The sequence below is a fragment of the Bombus bifarius genome, unplaced genomic scaffold (genome assembly GCF_011952205.1).
Source record: "Bombus bifarius isolate JDL3187 unplaced genomic scaffold, Bbif_JDL3187 scf7180000008199, whole genome shotgun sequence".
Classification (NCBI taxonomy): Eukaryota; Metazoa; Arthropoda; class Insecta; order Hymenoptera; family Apidae; genus Bombus; species Bombus bifarius.
Window position 1 is genome coordinate 3,448,856 of NW_022884505.1, and position 23,614 is coordinate 3,472,469.

Below are 23,614 nucleotides of genomic sequence, written 5' to 3' on the forward strand. Positions count from 1 at the left end.
TAAAATTGTTTTTTCTTTTTCTAGCAAGATATTCATCATATTACACAATTGCTGTAAATGTATCGCTGAATCGTAATCATAAATTTATGGATCTCGTAACAAACGTTGTTTCTATTGAATTTATTAGCTTTCATTCGACCATAAGTTAAGGTATTAATCAATCTTTATAATATTAATTCGACCACGTTATGGATTTTCTTTTCGACTACTGGAATGTATCGTTATCTGAAAAGTCGGAGAATTTTACAAGGAACGTTTTTGTTATGAGTGTATCAACTGTGCGTAAAAGAATTTCTCGATACATCAATTTCACAGTTTTAGAAAAAACTATATTCGTCTTTACTCTTTGAAAAGATACAATACTGTTTTACTCGGGACAATTTGCAACAGTTGTTTCAGATATTAGTATCAAATTACTTACCGTAAATCGTAAATTACTTATCGTTTTTAAACAAGCTCAAAACATTGCAATCTATCACAATGACGGACGATGTGAAAAATATGTAAAGTAACGAGTATCGAGTTATTAATTCTTACCTGCCACTTTCTTCGTACGATAAATTTCTTCAGTTTCTCTGTCGGCAAAGCTATCCTACTCATGGCTTCCGCGTGTTGCGCCATCCAAGCATGTTCCAAACATTGCCTCGCCGACATTCGCGATCTATAAATATAATAAATTAATTACATAGAAACCTCGATTAAGAATTTATAGAACATTTTGGACACAGTTGAATCAGTAGTAAAGTATGATTCTACAATCCTTGTCAATCGTTTTAGTACATACAGATTGCAGATATTTCGTTAGAAGGTGATGTAAATAATATCGAATACAAAAAGCACGTCAGATATTTGAAACTTATGGACGTAAAAGCTTAATGCGTAACATAAAAACTGTTTTTTCCTAAAATATGTTAAACGCATTTCAGAGCCTTGTTCGAAGTTTCCATTCGTAATTTTCACTTGTAATATTCTAACGTAAGCAACATAGGAATAATTTTCAACCTTTACACCGTAGTATCTATACATTTGCACGGTAGATTCAATCGTAAATCATTGTCGAATTTGGTTTCATAATTTACTTGTAGTTTTTTTCCGAAAATTTACATATTCTCCTTCGCTGTCACATTATATGCAACGACGAGTATGCCCAAGTTGCGTAGAAAAAATTAGTTTAGGAAAGTATAGAAACAAATGAATATTGAAGAATTTATCTTTCCTCTAACGCGAAGTATTCCACGCCAATTGAAAAAACTAATTGTACAGTATAAAGACTGTAACTAGTATATTTATCAAACGCGTACTCCTTTCGTTTGACAAGCAGGCTGCTGATGAAGTCCTTAGCGTCGTTGGAAATCGCATCGAAGGCCTCATCTTCCAAGTCGTAGTCAGCCCGAGTAATGTTGGCGAAGGTCTCGGCGTCATTGTCGCCCATGAATGGTGATAAACCGGTTAAGCTGAGCATTTACGACGTTGTTATTTATATAATAAACTTGTAAAGAGTGCAATTACGTATTTTAATCGCTTACAGAACGTAACAGATTACACCGACGCTCCACATGTCCGATTCGGTACCGATCGGTTCGTAACTTATTATTTCTGGTGGAATGAATTCTGGTGTGCCGAAAAGGACTCTGATCGGTGTGTCTGGTTTGAGTGTCTGTGCTAGACCAAAATCGATGAGTTTTATTTGATGGGAAGTTCGTGTTCGACACATTATGTTCTCCGGCTGCAAGAAATTCATTTGTATTAACTAAAGAAAATTAATAAAATAATTTTATAATAATAATTTGAATAGTAATTTACGTTACAGCAGTTCAAACAATTCTGTGGGGTAGCATAATTATTAAATTACTTATACTTAATGTAATTAATATAATTTAGGGTAATATAGTAATAATTTTTAAATAATTTTAAAACAGTAAAATCTATATCAATGTTCAAGGTTTCAACTAAACAAATGACACCTTTCCTTACCTTCAGGTCCAAGTGCACCACTTTATTCTGATGCATATATTCGACACCCTCGCAAATTTGTTTCATGAACAGTATACTGTCTCTTTCGGTCAGGGTAAAATCGTCAGCAACAACTCTCTCGAAAAGTTCGCCACCAGAAATACTAAGGAATATAACGTTTTACGAATCAAATTATTTTTTAACGTTTCTATAAACGGATAAATATATTTTTTATTTTAATATGGAAGCTTACTATTCTGTAACCATCGTGATTTCTCGAGGACTCTCGAAAGCAGCCGCCAAAAGGAGGAGTTTTGGATGTCGCAGCATGTTCATGATTCTAATTTCCTCTCGAACTTGCTCTCGATCCTTCGTTTTGATGGTCCTGACAAATTTTGCCGCGAAGCTCGTACCTGAAGATTTCTCCACCACCCTCCGTACAGTTCCGTATCGACCTTTGCCCAATTCCTCCAATATCTCGTATCGATGATTAAACAATTGTCCATCTTCCATTTCCACTATTCGAGCTTCGAACGGTGGCTTGAATTCTGGAAATGTCAAATGTTTCATGGATTTTCTTCGTTACATACAAAATACTTAATATTTGAAATGCTGCTGTGTACTTTGAATCGTTTCTCAGCTCACTCGTATTTCTTTATCATTGTCAAATTTCATAAGCTCGAGGAAAAAGTAAAATAATCGTTATTGATATGCGTGGTTTTTCGTCTCAATCTTTTCATAGAGATTTTGTTAAAATATTTTTACGTCAAAGCGAGAGCGTGATTGAAATTTAAATAACTTGTGAGCTGCAACAAGTTTGCAAAATGTAGTCAAAGACAAAGATAAGTGGACAGGTAGTGAAAATAAATATCAACGAAATTGCGTTAATTGCAGCTTCTTTACATAAACATGTAAGTATTAATTTGAATTATTTACTAAATAATCTGTGTACTATAAGGATATAATAAATAAAACTTAGTACTGTGTAGTTTTATTAAACTTCCATAATACCAACTTCCTGTCTACTTGATTATATCTGCCTATTTATTTTTCTCCTCGACTGTATATGTACTATCATCTTCTATAACTACATATTTACCGTCTTCGTCGTCTTGCAAACACGTTTCCCCTTGTTTCGGAATTCGAACAAATTCAGATTCCTCTCCAGGTTCGCTAACCCCATGTATGTTTTCAGCTCTTACGCGGAAACGATATCTTTCACCAGGTATCACGGTGTCTGTTCCAACAGCAGGTAGCGTGAGACTCAACGAAAGACAGGATTCTGCGATCGTCATCCAAGTGTTTTCATCGGCACGGTTCATTTCCACGGTATAACCGGTAACCGTGCAACCACCATCGTAGGGAGACGATCGCCAATTAATGGTCGTTGCCCCTGTAGAACAGCATATGTTTGGAACACTCGCTGGCGGGTCTGGTGGACCTATGAAAAAGATTTGCGAACCTTTACAATTTTTGTGAAATTGTAGTATTTTGTTTTAGTAGACAATGAATGTACGCTGTCGTCCATAAGTTACGGGTTATGATATAAATGTTTGTAATGTTTATAAAATATTTAAGAGACAGTACATAATTTTACAAAATGGACTTACATTTAATAAAAGCAACGAATAAATATAATCCATGTCAAAAAATAAATAACTATTACGAATATAGTGAAAAATTTATAGAACAAAAGTTATTAAAATCCGCTATATATCAGTTTTAAACTTTTGTTTATCTGTTACTGTATACATCTATTGTATAATACCTATACTGTACTATGCTATACTATACTATTGTATAGTGTCTGTACTTTTTATAATTTTATTATATTATAATATATATACTATATTATAATTTTATATTTTATAATTTTTACTTTAAATATTAGAAACTTGTAAGTAGAGCCTTCGGTATAACGGTTTGTTGAAAGTAACTGACAATCAGAACACGTGTTGCCTGTGTATCATTTATTTTTAAGTCGGCTAGTTTTTTCAAACTCATTCGCCGTCAAAGAATGTTTCAAGGACGTCATGTTCAACAGTCCATTTGAAATTATAAACAAGAACCGCTTAAACTGTTTTTCCTCGAACGGGTCTCATTAATAATCATATGGAATCAAAATGTCTTGAAACCAAAAAGTCATCAATCTGTGTATCTACATATATTGTACTTTGTAAACATGAATTATTCGTTTTCACAAGATTTATGAAAGAACTTTACCACAAAGTTGCACGCTTTAAGGCGTCGTCTTTACACTACATGCACTGACACTCGTTTATTATGACAATTTCATACAACATTTTGCAATACGTTCACTCGCTTGACAATTAGTAGTAAATAATTCGCCATTACCCATTGCTCTTCGAGTGTCGTCCTTTTCCTCGCGACCACTCGACAAAGAAAACACTGTTAATAAATTTTGGAAATTGTTTAAAATATTGGGCGAAAGTGTGACGTGAAAAATTTCTTTATGTTCTCGGCGTCGCGAATTATTCTACATAACTCCTCTCCTCTTGCACAACGCTGCCATGACGCGCACGCACTTTTTCAGCACTGGTTCGTTTCATCGTGATCTCAAGGAAAGAGGAAGAGTAGACGAAGCAAATGGTGGGGATGGAAGAAGAAACGAGGGAAGAAGGAATTATTGCGCGACACGTCACGTGAGACTGTCGTCTGCCTTGTACATAAGAAGCGGAACTGGACCGTGTGACACGCGCTTACGCACGTGGAACAATGGATGTTTCGTTCTAAATTGCGTTTGAAGACACCAGGAAATGCGATAGAAATTAATCGAAATCGTTGATTTAATTCAGTCGAAAGTTCTTACGACTTCTCGTCTTTTTTACTTCTATCGGTTTTACGTGTTTTCTAAAGCTAAAGCTATAGCCTTCTAACTTAGTGAAAAATAAAAAAGATCAGAGAATTATTTGCCTCTTTCATGTCTATGAAACATGGTAAGCTTGGAAATTGATGGAGATAATTAATTAAATTTAATCGAAATTTCTTAAGATTTCTCGCCTTCTGTTTCTGCATTCGTATATTTTTTCAAGAAATGCGACAGGTTCGGAAATCAGTGGAAATAGTGAATTCCGTGCAGTGATTCTAGGATTACTTGTCTGCTTAAACTTTTACGAATTTTTAACACTTTCGCAAGAGACAAACTCTGAAATTAGTCGAGACAACTGTTTTAGTATAATTAGGTTAATTCAGTCGAGGATTTCTACGATTTCTCATACTTCGATGAATTTTCTAAATTTTTGTCTCACTGAGTCACGTACTTTCACGTATTAATTAGCAATGTTCTACAACAGTTTGATCGCGTCGGTAAAAACGTTTCCGCTTAATGCACTCGCTCCAAAGAAGTAACTATTTCCTTCTATCTAGTGGACAGGTAGGATTTCTTGCTCTTACTAGTGCTGATAGCATAAACTATTCTTAGTTTCATAGAGATCGCAAACGAAAACACTGGTTCGTATTGTTGTATACTTACTTTTATGCTATGCGCACACATATTAACGGGCGTTTATTGCAGTATAAGATATCGGGAATTTAAACGAGTGATGTAACACCGCTCGCTTCAAAGCTTTGTAAATACAAATCGTCTTCTAGTGTTTGTGGCTCTTGTCTATGTACGTAATTTGAACAAGTGTTCCATCTCTATTTGAGGCTACATTTACGTAATGCCAACGTAATTTTTTTTACAACAGCTTGTATCTCATCGTTCGTACATAGGTAACAATGTTCGTTGGTCAATTTTAACACTTTACTGACCGCTAGCGGTTCAACAGTATACGCGCGTCCGACCGGCAGCTCAGGCGCAGATTCTCCCTGGCGCCGGCTCTGTTCCGGTTTAGACTCTCCAATACCATTCTTTTCGTTCATCACGATCGGTAAGTTTTTTAAATTGGCATAAAACTGTGCGAACTTACAAAGCAACGCAACTGACGCAACTGAGCAGGGTACCTTAGTACTGAATAACAAATTACTGCTCAAATAATGAGAAAAATTGTCGGTGACAAAAAGCCGATTAATAGGCTATCGGTTGGTAAGCGTCGGAGACAAAAAACCGATAAATCGGCTATCGGTGGTCGGTAAAGTGTTAATATTTCTTTGTCACGTACGTACCTTCAACAGCAACGCTGAAACACCGTCGGTCCTTTCCCAGTTTATTTTCCACGGACACTTCGTATTTCCCGGCATTGTCAGCGGTCACATCGTCCGATATTAAGCAAGACACTCCACCGCCGTAGGTAATAGCAGTCTTTTTGTTTGCAGTCAACTCTCGACCCTTTAATCAAAATTCTCGATTAAGCGCTTGATTGAACGCGACCAGAGATGGACGATTACAACTGACTGATAGGTGCTTATGAACGATTCCCATGCATCTATATAACTATGACATTACTATATATGAATTCGTAAGTTACTATATCTACATAACCGCAAGCGATTGTACATGATTACACGAAGTTAAATACGGCATTGAAGATGCAATTTTTATTAACGTACAATTAGACCTTGTTAAGGTAAATTTGAGCTTGATATTAATATCGTGTTTTGAATATATAGTGACTCATGGAAGTACTCGGATGTCTACTACAGAAAATTTGCGTAGATATAGCGAAACTTTATTGTAATCAGTATTGTAATCAGTTGCGGAAATTCATACTTTTATGCACAAGTAAAGAAACAAAGACTAAATAGAAATTTTGTTATCTTCTTGACGTCGTAACAAATACTTTGTTTTAAATGTGTCGTGTACTTTTTTATTGTATGTGCATTTCTAGCACATTTAATAATATTCCCGTTAATGTGTGAAAACACTGTGTGTCCAAAGTCTAATAATGAGATAAGACTATCATAATCATGTTTATCGTATACACATGACTACATATTGAACATAAATTTCGTAGAATGTTTGCCTCTGAGCATATAATTAACGAATAATCAACGTTATCTCGCTAAATACATTGAAATTTATTAATATAATATCGATAACAATATAACATCATCGATAGTTTATATGCTTTTGCGAGTTCTGTGAATTTACGTTTGCAATTTTCTAACTTTTGGATACATCTTCGGATTTCGTTCAAACTTGACGAATATATCTCAGTCGTATCTCACTTTAATGCCAATAAAATTTCAAAATTTTTCGTTTATACCACACTTGACACACTCATGAAAGATCTTTATAACAAGCTGTTCAAATTCTTTCGTATTAGTGTCCAAATACTTCGTTCCGGGAGTCACAATATACTGATTTCACTTAATTGACGAACGATATCGCACGAACAGAGATTCTCTTGTTTCGTAACAGTAGCGTCTTTAATCACACGGAGGACAAAAAACTTCTTGTATTTTGTTCTCGAACTACATTAAACAAAGTTTGACGTTTTGACGGGAGAATCTGACGGAAGATATAAATGATACTCACTGCTCGTAACCACTTGACGACTGGTTCCGGATGACCTCGATACGTGACCCTGAGGACTACTCTGTTTCCTCGGAAAACTGTGACGTCAGCCGGTACCTTTACGATACTGGCAGCCACGAATTCCTCCGACCTAATAGTAACTTTCTCCTCCTCTTTCGCCACGATTTCTTCCTTCTTTACAATCGAATCCTCCTCCAACTCTTGCAGAGCGCTTTCCGTGCATATTATAGGTGTATTATCGTGTTTATTATAGTTATCTTGAATTTGTTTCGCATTGTTACCAGTCTTATACGGATCAGAAACCTCTGTTGAACTCGTTATACATTCTTCTTTGTTTTCAATTAATTTTGATATATTTTCGTTCGATACTTCAGAAGATTTTTCTTTACAAATATCCCTTGTTTGTTCCTCGTCTGAAGACGACGAAATCCTGTGTTCGCTAGATTTGTAGCGCACTTGTTGAGTAACTTTACGTTCCAACTTTTTCGAGCCGCGAACTATCCTTTTATTCGTTTTGTTGGTCGCCAGTGTTTTCCTGGTATCGAGTAACGGACTTTGAAGAATATTCTTCCTCGCGGGTGCAGGAGACAGTTGTTTAGGACTTGAAGTAGATCTGAGAGGCAACGAGGATGATCTGATTCGCATAGGAGACTCGTGTAATTGATTTCGAGAGGAAGAGAGAACGTCTCTTCTTGTCTTTCGCAGAGAATTGTTACGGCTACAATTAACAGCTTTTGGTGGCTTTTCGTTGTTAATTTCCAGCGCATCGTGACGTCTCGATTCTTCGAAATTCTGTACCGTTCGCTGGAATCGTAGTTCTGCTGTGCAACTAATCGACGGTCCTTTACCAGTCACGGATGCGGTGCATCGAATCTCACCGATATCTCGCGGTTGTACATCGTGTATCCTAAGAATGCTAACGTTATCGTCTCTTTCAACCTAAATGTAAAACCAGAAGTATGATATTATAAATGAGAAATTAATAGCGAATGAGATTAACAAATTACAAAACTGATAAACGAAGTTTCTTAAATTAGACGAGTTGACGCACCTTGCACCTTGAATTTTCTCTGATGTCCTTTCCATTGATCGTCCACGTGATTTCCATGGGTTTTCCACATTGCACCCGAGCACAGAAACAGGCAGTCTCACCTTTCGGTGTAATGACCGACACAGGTGTTTTCGTGAACTGCGGCGCCAATTTCGGAATACCTTTGTAATCTTGTGCACAAAGTAAAATATTTTTTAACACCTTCGTATCGAGATTATAAGTTGTTACATAGGTGAAACTTTAAAGGAAACGTATAGAAAAGTATCAAAGGAGTATCAAATGTTAAATATGAAAAGATTAATGAAAAGGACCAAACATGGGTCTAAAGTACTGCATGAATCGCGTCATTTTATCTGTTTATAGGAAATTTGAAAGTGCAAAACTACGCATAATATGAAAAAATATGTAAAACATCCAAATTATAGTGCTTTGTATACTCGATAGGTAAAACAATTTTCAAACGAATTTTTACTTTTTTAAATATCTTTTCAAAGATATGAATTTGGACAAAAATTCACGGTATAGTCTTAAGATATCTTGTCTGTAAGCGTGGAAAGTTAACATTTTTCTAAAAATAAATTTTATTGATAAAAATGTACCTTGAACAGCAAACAGGCCGTTGCTAGACACTTCTCCGAAATTATTGCGAACGAGGCAAGTATACTCGCCAGCATCTTGTGGACAAACATTGGATAATCTTAGTGCGACGCCACCGTCACCATATATGACGTATTTATGGTAATCGTTGTCAGGTATCTCACGACCATCCTTTAACCAAGTCACCGAAAAAGGCGGTGTACCTGAAAAACATGATTTAATGCTCGTTGAATTATATAATCAACCATTTATATTAATTGACGCAATTGATTTCATCCCTTAAAAGTCGAAAGAATTCACGGGAGATGTAGTTGCTCAGAAGTGGCACTGATCGACTCCATAAATTGAGAAATAGAGAAAACTCACGATACTAATTTAGTTTGGAGTTTACGATTATTTACGATATCTCCTAGCGATAAATAAACTTATAGAAACAAATAATTCTTTTTTTGAGAAATTGAGCGTTAATCATGTGCAGTCAGGAAATGAAAAGAAATTTACAAAAAGATGGAGTTGCTTAGTTTGGCTTCAGGAGAAGCTCGTAACAAAAGATTGAAAACACCAAAAATTATACAATAGTTTGCGATAAGTGCTAACTTATATTGTTCGTTGAGCTAACATTATTTTTATGTTTACTATACCCGCAAGTCTCGTCTGTAGTTCGTAACAGTGACCTTCCATGACGATCGATTCTTCTGGAAGAGACTGTAAGAATTTCGGCGGATCTTTGTCGCACGTAGACGGATTATGAGAATCAAGAACGGTCACCTGTTATCGAAGAAACAATTACGAAAATAATTATTTCATTATTGCAAGACGGTAATGTCGCGTTGGGAAACGAATAGAATGCAGAAGCATGTTGTCTATGCCACGTGGTTAGCATATATCTAAGATTATTTACCTGGCAAGAATTCTTTGTAGAACCAAGGACGTTCGTTGCCACGCAGGTGTACTCACCCGCGTCGCTCGCTTTCACTTTCAAAATTTCGACTTTCGCAGTTGTTCCGTCGAAGTACCTTTTTACTCGAATCGATCGTTCCAACGGGCGTCCATTCCTAGAAATTTGATCCTTTGATACTTTATGCTTTGAATAAATCGTGATTATAAACTAGATACGTAAACACAACGTAGAAACTATGCCACGAACTATGCTATGAACTATGAAACTTTGTAAGCTCTCTTCCGTTACACCGTCGACGCGATTTGTCTTTGAAACAGGAACAAAGGAAGTCTTATTCTACATAGGTAAAGTGTAATAAATTCTGTGAAAAGTTCTACAGGATTCGAGCTCGATGCAAAAATCGTTAGGTGTTTGGCCATCGTCGTAAGATCTTTTAGACACTCCGAGATTTATGACTACGTTATTTGTTACATGAAACACGCTTGAAAGACTAAAATGCATCTCTAAATCTAAACGAATCAGAAATAGATAAATCACAGAAAAAAAGTCAAAAAGTCTGTACGTGTAAAGAAATGGCAATTGTTCAAAGATAATTGTGTATTGGGAAGTCTTTCACAAAAATGATTATGTAATAATGTTTCAGAAGGGAACTTTCTTTGTTTTACCTGAACCACGTTGGTGTTAGACTAGGCGTTCCTCTAATACCGCAATCGAGATATAATCTTCCGTTTATTCTGCTAGTTGTGTCTAAGAGGCTTCGGCTAAATGACGGATACGTTCTAGGCGATGCGCTCCTAGTTCTGATTGTTCTGGCAACCGACCCAAGTAATTGACGATCTTTTTGAACAAATTATCAAAATTGTAAGAATGAAATAACAGGTAATCCTATTCAGTTTTTCGAATGTTTATGTAAGAAGGAAATGCAAATTTTTCTTGTAATTTAAATTAACTATGTAGTTACGATATATTTGAATAGAAAATTGCCAATTTACCCGATAATGTCATATCAGCAAGTTTACCGTAATTTAATGAATACGATAAAGTATAATCTCAATTTACATACTAATTATTTCCAGGCGAGCACTGGCTTCGATACGACCATAATCATTCTCCACGATCACTCTGTACAGTCCTGCGTCTTCTTGGGTCACTTCGACGATTTCCAGTATCTTTACGTCGTCTCTTTCTTTTATCGAGATTCTAGCGGTTGGCGTAGCAATTATGCCATTTTTGTCCCATTTCACCCATGGTGACGGGTGGCCAACTACAGCACATTGGAATCGCACGGTTTCCCCTTCCTCGACCACGCGATTGTGCGGAACTGCGTAAAATTTCGGTGGACTGATCTTTGGCCGTCTTGACATCGACCTACTTCGTGGAAGAAGCTGCGGAGACCTTAATTCTCGACCATCTGTAATTGTTCCATTTTGTCACATTTCTCTTCCAATTTAAAAAGTTGATTGGTACAAGCGACGTAAACCTTTTCTTTTCCAGCATTCAACGCAAGAGTTTGGTCACCATCGTTTAATCGAGTCAACGTAAATTTTGTTATTAGGTCAGATATATTTATGGAAATTAAATTAACCCGTAATTGCTACGATGAGAATAAATAATTGAAAGGACAAACATGGATACGTAAAATAATAAAAAAAGGTTAGTATTATGGGATTATAGTTATTACTTTATTTAAACTACCCTTATGTAACTATTTTAGTTAAATTATACGTACTTGTGTGTACAACACTCGACAAGTTATCGTGAAAATAAAAATTACAGGAATCTGACAAACTTCATTTTACCAATTACGAGTTAAATCTTTGCGAAAGTTTATTCTTTTATTATATTAGTAATTTATTATTATTATTTCGCACGATCTATTCTTGTTACGCTTACGCGAAACTGCAGGAGACAAACTCCTGATCGGTGTTGAGCGTGGCGTCGATCTCGGCGTCGATCCGGCCGATAGAAGTCCTGCGGGCCTCGTCAATCTTTGGCTCAAAACATTCTCTTTCCCTTCAGGCACTGAAACGTATTTAAACAAAATGACTTACAAACAGGCAGCTTTCCATATTTCTGACACGTATTTCAAGAACGTAGGTAGCAAACGTGTTTCTTATCGCGAGAAACTTCAATAAAATCAGAATCTGGCTGTACTCGAGACACGATTTACTTTGCAGATACAGTGGTAATTGAATAACACTTAAACCGAAGGTTTCACGTATTTGTATCACTTGACGTTTCCATATTGCCTTATTAAACGATCGTGAATTAAACACGAAATTACCATCCACTATTAGGCAGGCTGACGTGAATGCTTTTCCAAGGTCGTTATATGCCACGCATGTATATTCGCCCTCGTCTTCCGGATAAACATGTTGGATGCTCAGACGCGCGGTTTCTCCATCAAAGTCAGCGGAGAAATCGCCACCCATTTGTAGAATCTGAATGTGAATATTACAAGTAAGTAAGAATTATCATTACAGAGACGATATAATCTTATATGAACTCGTAGTTTCTTTATTTTTCTGTATATATGTATTTTAATATTATTATTATTATAGTATTAGTTCATACAGTATAATGGGACATTAACACATATATAATACACTATCTCGGATGGGCTATATAATTCTAACACAGGGAATAACAATATATGAAATATATAGAATATTTCTAAATTCGTATGGAATGACATAATATGATACATGGAATATCTCTAATTTCGTATATGTATAATGGTATAATGTGGTATACGGAAAGTTATTACTAGACCACAAATGTTTATGCAATTATGGGAAATTCAAATATACAAAAATGTATAAAATTATAAAGTGTATAGTATAATATATATGAAAACATACAAAATGTATCTTTGAAGTAAAATTATATGAATTTCAAATTTATACGATCACATAAATTTCTATTTAGATTCTATTTCTTGAATTACATAAAAATATCCATAAAAATACGGATGTATATGAAAATTTAACTATTATACTATATTATACTACATTTATATATATGTATTATAGAGTTTAATTTTCGTTTTACATTATACATACAGATTGTACATAATCAGATATGAAAATGTTTTTTAGTTAGCAATTAATATTTACCTTCCCCCCACGTTCCCAACGCACCAATGGCGCCTCGGGAGTAGCGTGTATTTTGCATTCAAGGGTAACAGCGTCGCCGTCGCAGCATCTCAGATCTCGCAGCTCCCTCGTAACTATCGGCAAAGTCAGCACCTTTCTGCCAATTAAAATTCACAAGCGTCATTTAGTAAATACGATCAAGATATTAGTCAATATTAGCCGTTGTTTTATAAAACGTGGCGGAACTTGCCACGTGTCGCGTCATGTAACAGGATTTATCTACGCAGTAATCTAGATATGTACCACATACCCGTGTGTGACCCCTGATTTCTTCATTTTCTCCTCTTTGCCTTGACCTGAAAGCATGATACATGTATTATCCTTTCGTCTAAGCAAATCGTCCATGCTTCTTTCGAATGCTAAACGTTACCTTTCGCGTAGATCTGCAAAGAAATCACGGCTTTGGCCTCCCCATGGCAGTTCCGCGCTATTACGGAATACGTTCCCGTAAAGTCGAGTTTCGCGTACGGTATCTCCAGTCGATACTGAGGTCCTTCGCCGACCAGCCGGAAGTGGGCTGCGTCCCTGTAGTAATCAGGCTGTAAAAGAATGAAAATTGGAAACAAAATATAAATTGAGAAACGTTGAAGAAATTGGAAACAGAGAGTGGCTGACGAAATTATTGATACAATTAAGAATTTGACAAAAATGTATGAAGTATAATAAGATAACATAAAGAACTTTTTATATAGTTGAGATTTTCAGCTAACAAAATGCTAAAAGATTAACCGTGCATTTCTAAATGAAAAATATGAAAAGGTCCTTGTTACATGATATTGAAAAGTTCTATATATTTCACAAATCTTTCTTACATTCTCGATTAAGTCTGAATAATTTAGCGATTCGCTGGAGAATGTAGAACATGGAATTTGAAATACAGTAGAGCCCCATTTAATGGAGCGAAAGTTCAGTGTCTGATTGTTGCCGACTGAATCTACTTATCTGAACACGAACTGCTCTTATTTGTATCATAGATGGAGATCATAGATAGGATAGAAACCCAAGTTGTATGAACCGTGTATATTATGTATTTCTTTACAAGATTCACAACGAATCACAAATTGATCAGTCTATGTAAAAATATTAATTTCTTCTTCATAAACGAAGCAACGTTTACAGTAAACGGATTAGATGGCTAAATAACGTTCTGATATTTTCTTTACGTTCGAGGGCATTTGAATAGCGCCATCAAGAACTTGAATATGTATTCGTTGCTCTTATCCACACGCACTCTGAAATCTCACGCTACTAAACGCAACTTTTATTGCTGACTTCGATAACACGTAATCTGAGTGCGTGTATAAATATCCAACGCAAACTCGTGCTGGAAGAGCCATAGAAGAAGAAAAGAGAAACGCCACGAAGTTTTAAGTCCAAAGGAACTTTACCCTGTTAATGAGAGCTGATCTCGAAGTACAACCTCGAAGTACAACCTCGACCTGAATACCGACATTTCCGTCACTTACGCCCACAGTGAGGTCACCCCTTGTGATCGAATCCATTATTTTTGTCGATTGTTTACAAAATCAACAAATTTATAAGTATTTCGCCACAGGTTTGGAAAATTTGCAATATTTTTACGACGTTTTATTCTTTCTGTGGTTTCCGAGGAAGAAATTATTATTTTCATTGTTTCTCTACATAATCTTCTGTTTTATAAATCTTTTGCTGCATTTGCAAAGCTTTTAATATTTCTTACAGCGTTGTGTCTCCTTTTCGATAACAGAAATTCTTCATAAATTTGGCAGCTTGACGAATCCGGGGTTAAAATCCAGTTGAAAAAAATGTTCTAGATACATAGAGGCAAAGTCAGGTAGAAAGAGAAGGAAGGGCAGTTGATAAAAGTAAGATGGGAAACGTCTTCGTCGGGGCTCTAGTCCATATAGGGAGCGAAAGTTGAACAGATCGTTCGAGACTGATCTCGTTGCTCGTATGACACGAGTGCCAACGCATATTACCGTTTTTTCATTACTAATTGCGCGTCTCTTCGCCAGACACGCCCTTCTTAAACCCTCGAAAATTAAGGTCGTTGAAAAAGAAAGACTCGATTGTTTCCTTTTTCGACCGAACCAATCTGAACATCCAGCGTTTCAACGCGCTTTAAGTTGCATTTAATCGTTCCGGACCTGACATCTCTAATATACCTTGGAATACTTTTCTCTGTCGTTAATAAATTTTATTTATCAAGTTCTCGTCTAGTTCCATTTAATATGATAAATCTTCGAAATACGTATTACGGGTTTCGATGTTTGTAAAAAAATTTGTCACGTGCTGAACACCGAAACTGACTTTGATTTATAACAACATGGTTGTCATCACGAAATGAAGTTTTCAGTATTTCTAATGCTCGAACTCGAATCGTGACATAATGGACCTTCTGAGACCCATCTGTCTTTCACCTGTCGCGGTTCGCCTACGATGAAATTTATGCGGACGACACTTCCCGTTACGGAAGAGAGGCGCCATAAACCGAAGCAGAGCCGGCTACTGCAAGGACTTCTTGCAATGTCATCTTATATAGATCTATATTTACGCGTGTAAAACAGATTGTCGACATACAAGAAATCTGTTTGCTGGTGGACATATAGAGAGCAGAAACTTTCCGAGTTTCTGAGAATATTTTTGTTTTATGGATTAATAGATACGCTGTTCTACGATATATGTAAATAATATATTTAGAAAACTGTATTATTAATGTTAGAAATTCGTGGAACAATTTTTAATCAGCACGTATAGAGATAATATTTTCCTAGAGTATTATTTTCAATGTTTTTTAGAATATGTTTAAGTAATAAATTGATGTTTTCATTAAAATTCACGGTAAGAGTTTTAATCACTATTATTACATTCTTCTATACTTAAACGAAAATAAATTCTCGACCATGTTTTTATTAAAATGAATTTTTCACTGAATAGCTGATAAAAATAAACAAACTTTTTTGATAAACCTCAGACAGAAAATTAATATTCTTCACGGGATATTATTTGTAACTTTTTTAACAGTATGCTTAATTCATACTTTAGACAATGATATTTTTATTAAAATGAATGTAATCGTTTTTAACGAACCTCAAGAAGCTGTTTGCACTTATGTCATTCGCCGTTAAGTTTTCATTTTGATGCCAATATTCATATATATACTTAGCAAATAAAAATATTATTAGACATTATTTACTAAATATATTCGTATATTTAATATATTCACCCGATAGAGGAAAAAGGAATCGTGACGTTGAAAACATAATCTTTCACGGTATCCAGAATTTTTTGATCAACGAGCATCGATCCCTATCGCGAAATCGCGACTCGTTTATCCCCATTTAGCAGCTGCAGCTGCACTGAAAACAAACTTGGACGTATTTGGCGGTGCACATTCGCAGTCGCGACGCGTCGCGTCCCTCCGATCGACGACGGGACGAAAGAACGAGAGAGGAAACTCGGACTCGGCCAACATTACGGCGAACAGGCGCTGACATTCGCGCTTAAGCGTCGACCAGTTCGATGAATGTCCTAACGAGCTCCGCTGAGATCGATGGATGACTCATGTCACAGAGATCACGGCTTTGAGATCTTACGATCCGATTAGATCCTCGATGATATTTCAATAAATTGGTCGTGGGTCGAACGATAGTTTTATCGATAAAAATAAGAAAAGTAGGTATTATCATTAGATGATAATGAGAATGATAACAAGTAAGACAGATTTATGGGAATTAGACGTCGAATGGAGGAAGTACAAGAGTAACATTATTACTAGAGAAGGATATTTTCATAGATATTGTGTGTTAATATTAATGTTAACATTAACGTGTTAATATTAGTATAGTGTAGATATTTGTGCAAATTTGTATCTTTAGGAGTATTCAATTTTTTTTTTTCGAAGAAGTGAGATTTAAATAGAAGTTTGCTTTATTCTTTCAATGTTTTATATATTTATATATTTCATATGTTATTATATATTTCAATAATATTCTCATCCGGGTATTATATAATAATGATGATATATTCCCATAAGTGTGTAAGTGTCTGCAGTTTAGCTATTAGATATTAAATATGACAAATTTATGCAAATTAGGTGTCAAGCAAAGAAAAAAATCTAATAACATTTGTAAAGACCGTGCGAATATTTATACGAATGGTTTCATGGATTTATGCGGTCTCAAGTAGAAAAGAAAATAAAGGTGTTAGATGGAAACTACGTAAAAACGACATGACAGATTTATGTAAATTGGGTGTCAAGTACTGAAGAAAATTGATCATATTTCAAAAAGTAGAAACGCGACGGTAAAATTGATAATCGCATTTTAGAAAGACAAGCTAATTCTTATCAAGCACTACATTCATTAAGCAAATACTAAACTTGGAATTTAGTACGAAGATTCAAAACGAAGCTCTGTGAAATAACTATAAAAAATATGCATTGGTTCGATTATTGATCATTAAAAAGATTCTAAAATTACGTAAATTTCTTGAAAGAATTTTTTATATTTTAGCTCTAAAAAGAATGCATTTGTAAGACGGTAAATTCATGCACATATTGATTCTTACAAGTAATTTTTCTAATTCTTCGAGCTTTCAAAAAGTGTTACAAAAATGCAGTGGGAAAATTTTGATAGATAACGCTACAAAAAGTACAAGTATATTATAAAAAGTATAGAAGATGTGTTTCTGCTTACGTTCCGAATTTCCACATCGAATATATCCAAATCCGAAATAAGAGAGTCAGCGATACGAAGAATTAGCGTCCGAAAGATAAATGCCACTTTCTTCGTGAGATTTTCAACGAGTACTCAGAATGATTGAAATAAAAAATATCCATGTCACTTATCGATCTTAGAAGCTACGATCCAGAGGAATTGTAGGAGGACGAGTGGCTATTCGTTCGCCAAAGACACGCGACGACTGTTTTGCCGCCTTGTGCTATTGCACTACCGATCCATCGACGAAGAAAGTCGGCTTCGTCAGGATAAGTGGGGAGCCTCTTCTCTCTACGCTTTTCGATAATGCAGATATCCCTTTGTCACGCGGATACCATATACGCCTGTTTTTTCCGGTCACCAATCACTTCCGGTTTCCTTTTTGACTGCATATTAGCAACTTATGCTTTCACTTGTTGACAAATACATTTTTCGTATTATTTATCTATTATTTTTTGCGTGCCTCTTTCAATGTAAACACATTATATATTATACAGATAATAATGACACACACATATATGTATATATAATATTTATAACGTGAGAGTTAAGTAATTGAACATTCAAGGGACATAGGTATCGTACTTAATTAAAAAATCTCATTATTAGCACAAGATCTTCCGGTCATTTTTCATTTTGCTTCTAAGGAATGCTTAGCGTCAGACAGTGACGATGACGATTCAGCGCTAGAATGACGTCAACGTATTTAAAATTATTATTAATTAGCATTCGTTGACCGTAGTTTCGCGCGTGCTATCGCCAGAATAAACTCGGAAGAGTTCGTACGAAACTCGTATGAACACGTGAATGGAATATAACTGACAGTAGCTTGCAGTAACTGTTGAAAATGATAACGTGAGTTCGCGCTCGCCATCCATATGCAGATGCGCTAGTTATAATAAATAGTAACTAGAAGATAGTTCTAAATATAATCGACAGATTTAAGATTTAAGATATTCTTTTGTTTTTATCCCTAGTTCATGTAAGAAAGTGCAATAAAGGTTTTTCGCCTCGGAACGGCGTGATAGATTTATCCAAGGAATAAAATAATAGCTATTGCGATCCTACTTCTAAATACAGAAATAACAACAGTAGCATATTATTTCATCAAATCTTTCGTATCACTCCTATCAATCCGGTAAGCGTTTATTACATCGAATTGGGTCATTTTTTTCTTTGTCAATAGTAGTACAATAAAATTCGATCTAGCTTTTCAGATAGCATTATCAATATGAAGTAGACAACTATACAAAGTACAACACCGTTCATGGATATCAGGACACTTGGATAACTTAAAGTTAAAGAAGAAAAAAAAGTAAAAAAATCACGAGGAAATTATTAAAACCTTTATTTTAATTCATACGAGATTTATCGACTTGATGCGATAAAATTAATTTTCTTCCGCGTCTATATTTATCGCATTTTTTCGATCGTTGTTTTGATATTCATACGATTGCTGTGTGAATGATTTCATAATTTCGATTCTTGAAATTTCCCATTTAATTCATCTCGAACTTTTCAATGGAATTTTGGGCCCTTCGTGAGCGAACTACGATAGGTGAGGGGGCAAGTAACACGATATTATTAATTTATTATAACGATTGTAATAAATAGTTTCAACAAATTATTTCTATGAGCATCTCCAACTTCATTTTGCGCGAAAACAAAATTTCGATCAATTAATCGTTTTCTTGAAAATCCTAATTAATCACATTTTGCATAAAGCTATACTAACAATCATAGTAACCAAAGCGAATCTACTGTTATTTTCTTTAAAATAGTGTTTTGCGTTTATCGTTGCAAGAATTTTCACTTAATTATGAAACTAAAGTTCGATCAACTACGAAACTAAATCTATGATACGTTCAAAAATTGAAATATGCGTCAAATTCAAATTCTCAACTCAAAATCTTGACTAATGATTTCCACTGCGCTATGATTTTCACTCCGTTGTGTAACAGGTGTCTCAGCACTCGTGAACGCCAGTGTAGTTCGAAGTAGTTTCATCCGTTCAGTGATCAGACTGCACTGACCGCAGTAACAAGATTCCCTGGGCCCTGGACGATTCCCATTGTCATTGGGACCTTCCACGCGATTGAGCAATAAATTTCTCTCTTTCTCCTGAAGCCGGGTGTCTAACCTCACGTAACTTACTATTACCTTTTAAAGAGCCGTCTGATATCAATGCCGTTTCCCCGACGCATATAATGCTTGGCCCATTTATGGGCATAATGCGGTATGTTACGTTGTCATTTCTTTTTCGCAATCACCTTGACCCACATCATGGATCAACTCGGCATTAGGGACACGTCATTTCACCAATTGCACAACGTTTCTCTCTTTCTTTTTCTCCATCGTTCCCTGTCCGTTCGATCAACCACCCGCCGATCCGTAGATGTCTATCCGATACGTATCGATATGTACGAAAGATCGACTCGAGCCTGGATTTTATACGATTTTTCTTTCAATTTTTGATCGACATTGTTTAAGAAGATTGGGGCTAGTGGTGACGAAGGATGACAAATGGTAAAGGCCGAAGGAAAGTTGAGTCATTGATTTGTTCGAAAGCGCAGAGTAAAGTTTCATGCTGGTCGCGTGGCGAACGTGCTTCGTAAAATCTGTTCCCACGTTTTTATCGCTACTTGTGATTTATGACTTTTCTTGATCGTTATGCAATCGGTATATACTCGATATGTGAATTTGAATGAAATTTATATGGGAGATCGTATAGCAGGGAGTACTATTTGATACGCGTTTCTTTTCTACCGATGATTGCACGTGCCAACCAGGGGCGAGAAGAGCTTCCAAACATGGGGGTTGAAGCTATAACTATTAGAGTACGGATGTTTACACAAATGTATCATTTTATAAAATAGATTATGCACTCGTAATCTAAACAAAGATTTGTTTCGTCTATTAAATTACATATTTCGTCTATTAAAGTAAGTAAATTTACTTTTTCGTCTCATCTTTTAAATTAAGTTTCATCCAAGTCTTTGATATAAAATTTCGCTTAAAAAATGCAAATTTCTTACATCGTTGAATTTCCTTCGTGTAGACTATTTACATTTTCAAATTAAATGTCTCTCATATGCGTCTTATATATTTCTGCATCTTTAAAATCATAAACACCCGCGATCTAATAATAATTGTTTACTGTGATTTTAAACGTAAAGATAAGCATACGAACAATGTCCAGATTGTTTGAACAAAATTATTTATTTTAAACATAAAAATTATGTAAGATTAAAAGAAATGAATAAAAAATCTTACCCTGAGAAAATCGCGCAGCCACATCACTTCCGGTTTCGGATCACCCACCACCTCACAGGATATAATAACATTGTCGCCTTCAATCGCCTCGGTAGACAGTGGTTTTGTGACGAAGAGAGGTTCCTTCGAGTATCTACAAATTTTTAGCATGAGAAAATACAATTAATTCAGTTATGTAAATGTAAAATGATCTTCATTCGACTGATTGTTATACAGAACTTACGGTATGTCTGGCGTGGACACGATCGTTACAGTTGGCACTCCTTCAGCGGACATCTCGTCATCTTGCGTTTCAGTGCCAATAATGGATACTCTTGTCGAAGTCTCGGCAAAGCCAACCTCGTTTGTAGCTGTACAACAATAAACGCCAGCATCCCTTTGAGTGACCTTGGCCAAGCACAGCTCGACGGTACCATCGTGGTTCAAGGTCATTACTGCTCTTCTGCTTGGACGTAAACGAATTCCGTCGCGATGCCTAAACAGATGATTCAGTTTCAAGATTCACTCTTCGGCATCGATACATGTCGATGACATATTTTATATTTCGATGTTTTGATCAATTATTTTATTTATTTAAAATCTCGTTTATTTCCGAGAATATCATTTACGCTTCAGACGAGATATTTCCTGCGCTCTTTCATTAATCTAACAAGATATCTTGTCCACAGATTTAGATAAAAAGGTATTCGAATTGAGATATATCGTCGTCTCGAATGTACTAGGGTTAAAATAACTGTGTTTTATTTCTCTTTTGTAGAAAACGATATTGAATCTTAGATATTGTGAAACGATTATAATTTTAGACGATGTTGCCAATGATTCTCGATGTTAAAGCAGCATTAAAATTAGAGAGAAAAAAGAAAAAAGACAGGCGAATATCTCTTTTATCTAGAGTTACATAAATCAAATTACGTCGCCAGATATCTCGTCCTTGATCAACTGCTTCTCAAGCTTATTATTTTACTATTATTATGGAAATAACTCTTTTATAGTTTTTATAGTATTATTAAACCGTGAAATTAAATTTGGTCGATATCGTGATTGCTAAGTTGGATATTTACCATACGATGCCAACACTGGGATAAGCTTCTATTTGAGCTGTCATCCGCAGATCTCCGCCTAGTTTCACGGTATAAACAGCGTCAAGGCCACACAGGAATTCTGGAGCAATGTAAGCGCGAATTCCTTTGTCTACTACCAGGATACATCGACAGGACACCGAACCACTCGCGTTCTTCGCCATAACCATGTAACAGCCGGAATCTTCCAACATGGAGTGAATAATCTCCAGGGTGTGGAAGTTCGAATCATTGTTCCAGAATACGTGACGTTCTTCGAGAAAGTAGGAATGTCTTTAATCTGTTGAAAATATTACGAACTAGGAAAACATTGGCAAAGTATATTTACCATCTTGTCGAATCTCTTCGGTATCCTTATACCATGTGACTTCTGGAGCCGGATATCCTGTCACTTGACACGTGAGTCTAACTGGAAAGGATGCTTGAACTCTTCTATCTCGAACTCTCATTGTGAATTGCGGTGGTCTGTCTTCCGTTTCGTCTCCCAAGCCTCTGCGTATCAACGTGGAAGTTTCATTTTAATAATTAAAATTATTAAAATTATATTAAAATTATTTAAAATCATTCCAACAGAGATTAGAGAAAGATAAAAAAACATGATTGAAAATTTACATTTCGTATTTCCCATCTTCGCTTGTTGAAATTAGAAAATTTAATTATAATATTGCGAAAGAGTGATAGATAGACCGCTAAGACTTATGCAAATTTATAATTTCATTAACACTCACGATAGAAATAGATAGAAAGTTATAGAAATATAGAGAATCCGATAGAATATGAAACTTAAATAGGTTTCACTTTGTAAATAGAAACTGTCTCAATAAGTACTTCATCAAATATTTTGCCATGGATATGTGACATACTTTTATACATCACATGTATTTTCTACATATTTGTATAATGCTTGAAATTCCTCGTAAATGAATAAACAGAAATCCATAGTATTATCATAATATTTACAATTAACTGTTACGTAAATTTTCTATTAATTTAGACTAACTGATTTCATATGGGTTACTCATACCTCGATCTAAGTTTCTCATCAGCCTCAATGATCTTGGGATCATTAACAACGAGTACCCTAGCGAACGACGAAACCTTTCCAATCGAATTACTCGCTTCGCAAACGTATCTGCCACTGTCGATTTCCTGAACATTTTCAATCGTCAAACAACACCTGGTTGCACTGTGATAAATCGACAATCTAGAGTCACCGTTGGCATCAATTTCCATCGATTCGTGGTACCATTTTATGTCTACCTTCGAATCAGCCCGTATCTACAAAATTTTACACAGATTCATAAATCTCTCGCAAGATTCTGACCGATAGTATGGAAACCTCGAATGAGGATGTAAGATTCTACAGTCTCTGTAACTCGTTTTAACGCACACAGGTTGCAGATATTTCGTGGAAAATCGATGTAATATTGAACGCAAGAAGCACGTTATATATTTGAAACTTATGGAA

General features: G+C 35.6%; 1 protein-coding gene and 1 long non-coding RNA gene across 9 annotated transcripts in view; one reads left to right on the forward strand and one right to left on the reverse strand.

The window, feature by feature from the left end:
• LOC117210109 (titin homolog) overlaps window positions 1-23,614 on the reverse strand; it is an 87,747-nt gene that overhangs the window by 2,569 nt on the left and 61,564 nt on the right. For all 8 annotated transcript variants that reach the window (XM_033452790.1, XM_033452792.1, XM_033452791.1 and 5 more), the window contains 24 exons: window positions 23,171-23,424; window positions 22,475-22,638; window positions 22,129-22,399; window positions 21,291-21,542; window positions 21,068-21,200; window positions 13,468-13,636; window positions 13,348-13,393; window positions 13,059-13,194; window positions 12,227-12,383; window positions 11,836-11,964; window positions 11,006-11,353; window positions 10,608-10,779; window positions 9,943-10,096; window positions 9,683-9,809; window positions 9,044-9,244; window positions 8,445-8,614; window positions 7,394-8,332; window positions 6,082-6,244; window positions 3,053-3,394; window positions 2,207-2,501; window positions 1,975-2,116; window positions 1,527-1,726; window positions 1,302-1,454; window positions 538-661 (listed from right to left, as the gene is read on the reverse strand). In XM_033452790.1, coding sequence (XP_033308681.1) covers window positions 538-661; window positions 1,302-1,454; window positions 1,527-1,726; window positions 1,975-2,116; window positions 2,207-2,501; window positions 3,053-3,394; window positions 6,082-6,244; window positions 7,394-8,332; window positions 8,445-8,614; window positions 9,044-9,244; window positions 9,683-9,809; window positions 9,943-10,096; window positions 10,608-10,779; window positions 11,006-11,353; window positions 11,836-11,964; window positions 12,227-12,383; window positions 13,059-13,194; window positions 13,348-13,393; window positions 13,468-13,636; window positions 21,068-21,200; window positions 21,291-21,542; window positions 22,129-22,399; window positions 22,475-22,638; window positions 23,171-23,424 — 5,241 coding nt within the window. The remainder of the gene's footprint in view (window positions 1-537; window positions 662-1,301; window positions 1,455-1,526; window positions 1,727-1,974; window positions 2,117-2,206; window positions 2,502-3,052; window positions 3,395-6,081; window positions 6,245-7,393; window positions 8,333-8,444; window positions 8,615-9,043; window positions 9,245-9,682; window positions 9,810-9,942; window positions 10,097-10,607; window positions 10,780-11,005; window positions 11,354-11,835; window positions 11,965-12,226; window positions 12,384-13,058; window positions 13,195-13,347; window positions 13,394-13,467; window positions 13,637-21,067; window positions 21,201-21,290; window positions 21,543-22,128; window positions 22,400-22,474; window positions 22,639-23,170; window positions 23,425-23,614) is intronic.
• LOC117210111 lies at window positions 4,643-11,265 on the forward strand. The gene is made up of 2 exons (XR_004488043.1): window positions 4,643-5,846; window positions 10,586-11,265. It is a non-coding gene; the product is annotated as an uncharacterized LOC117210111 (long non-coding RNA).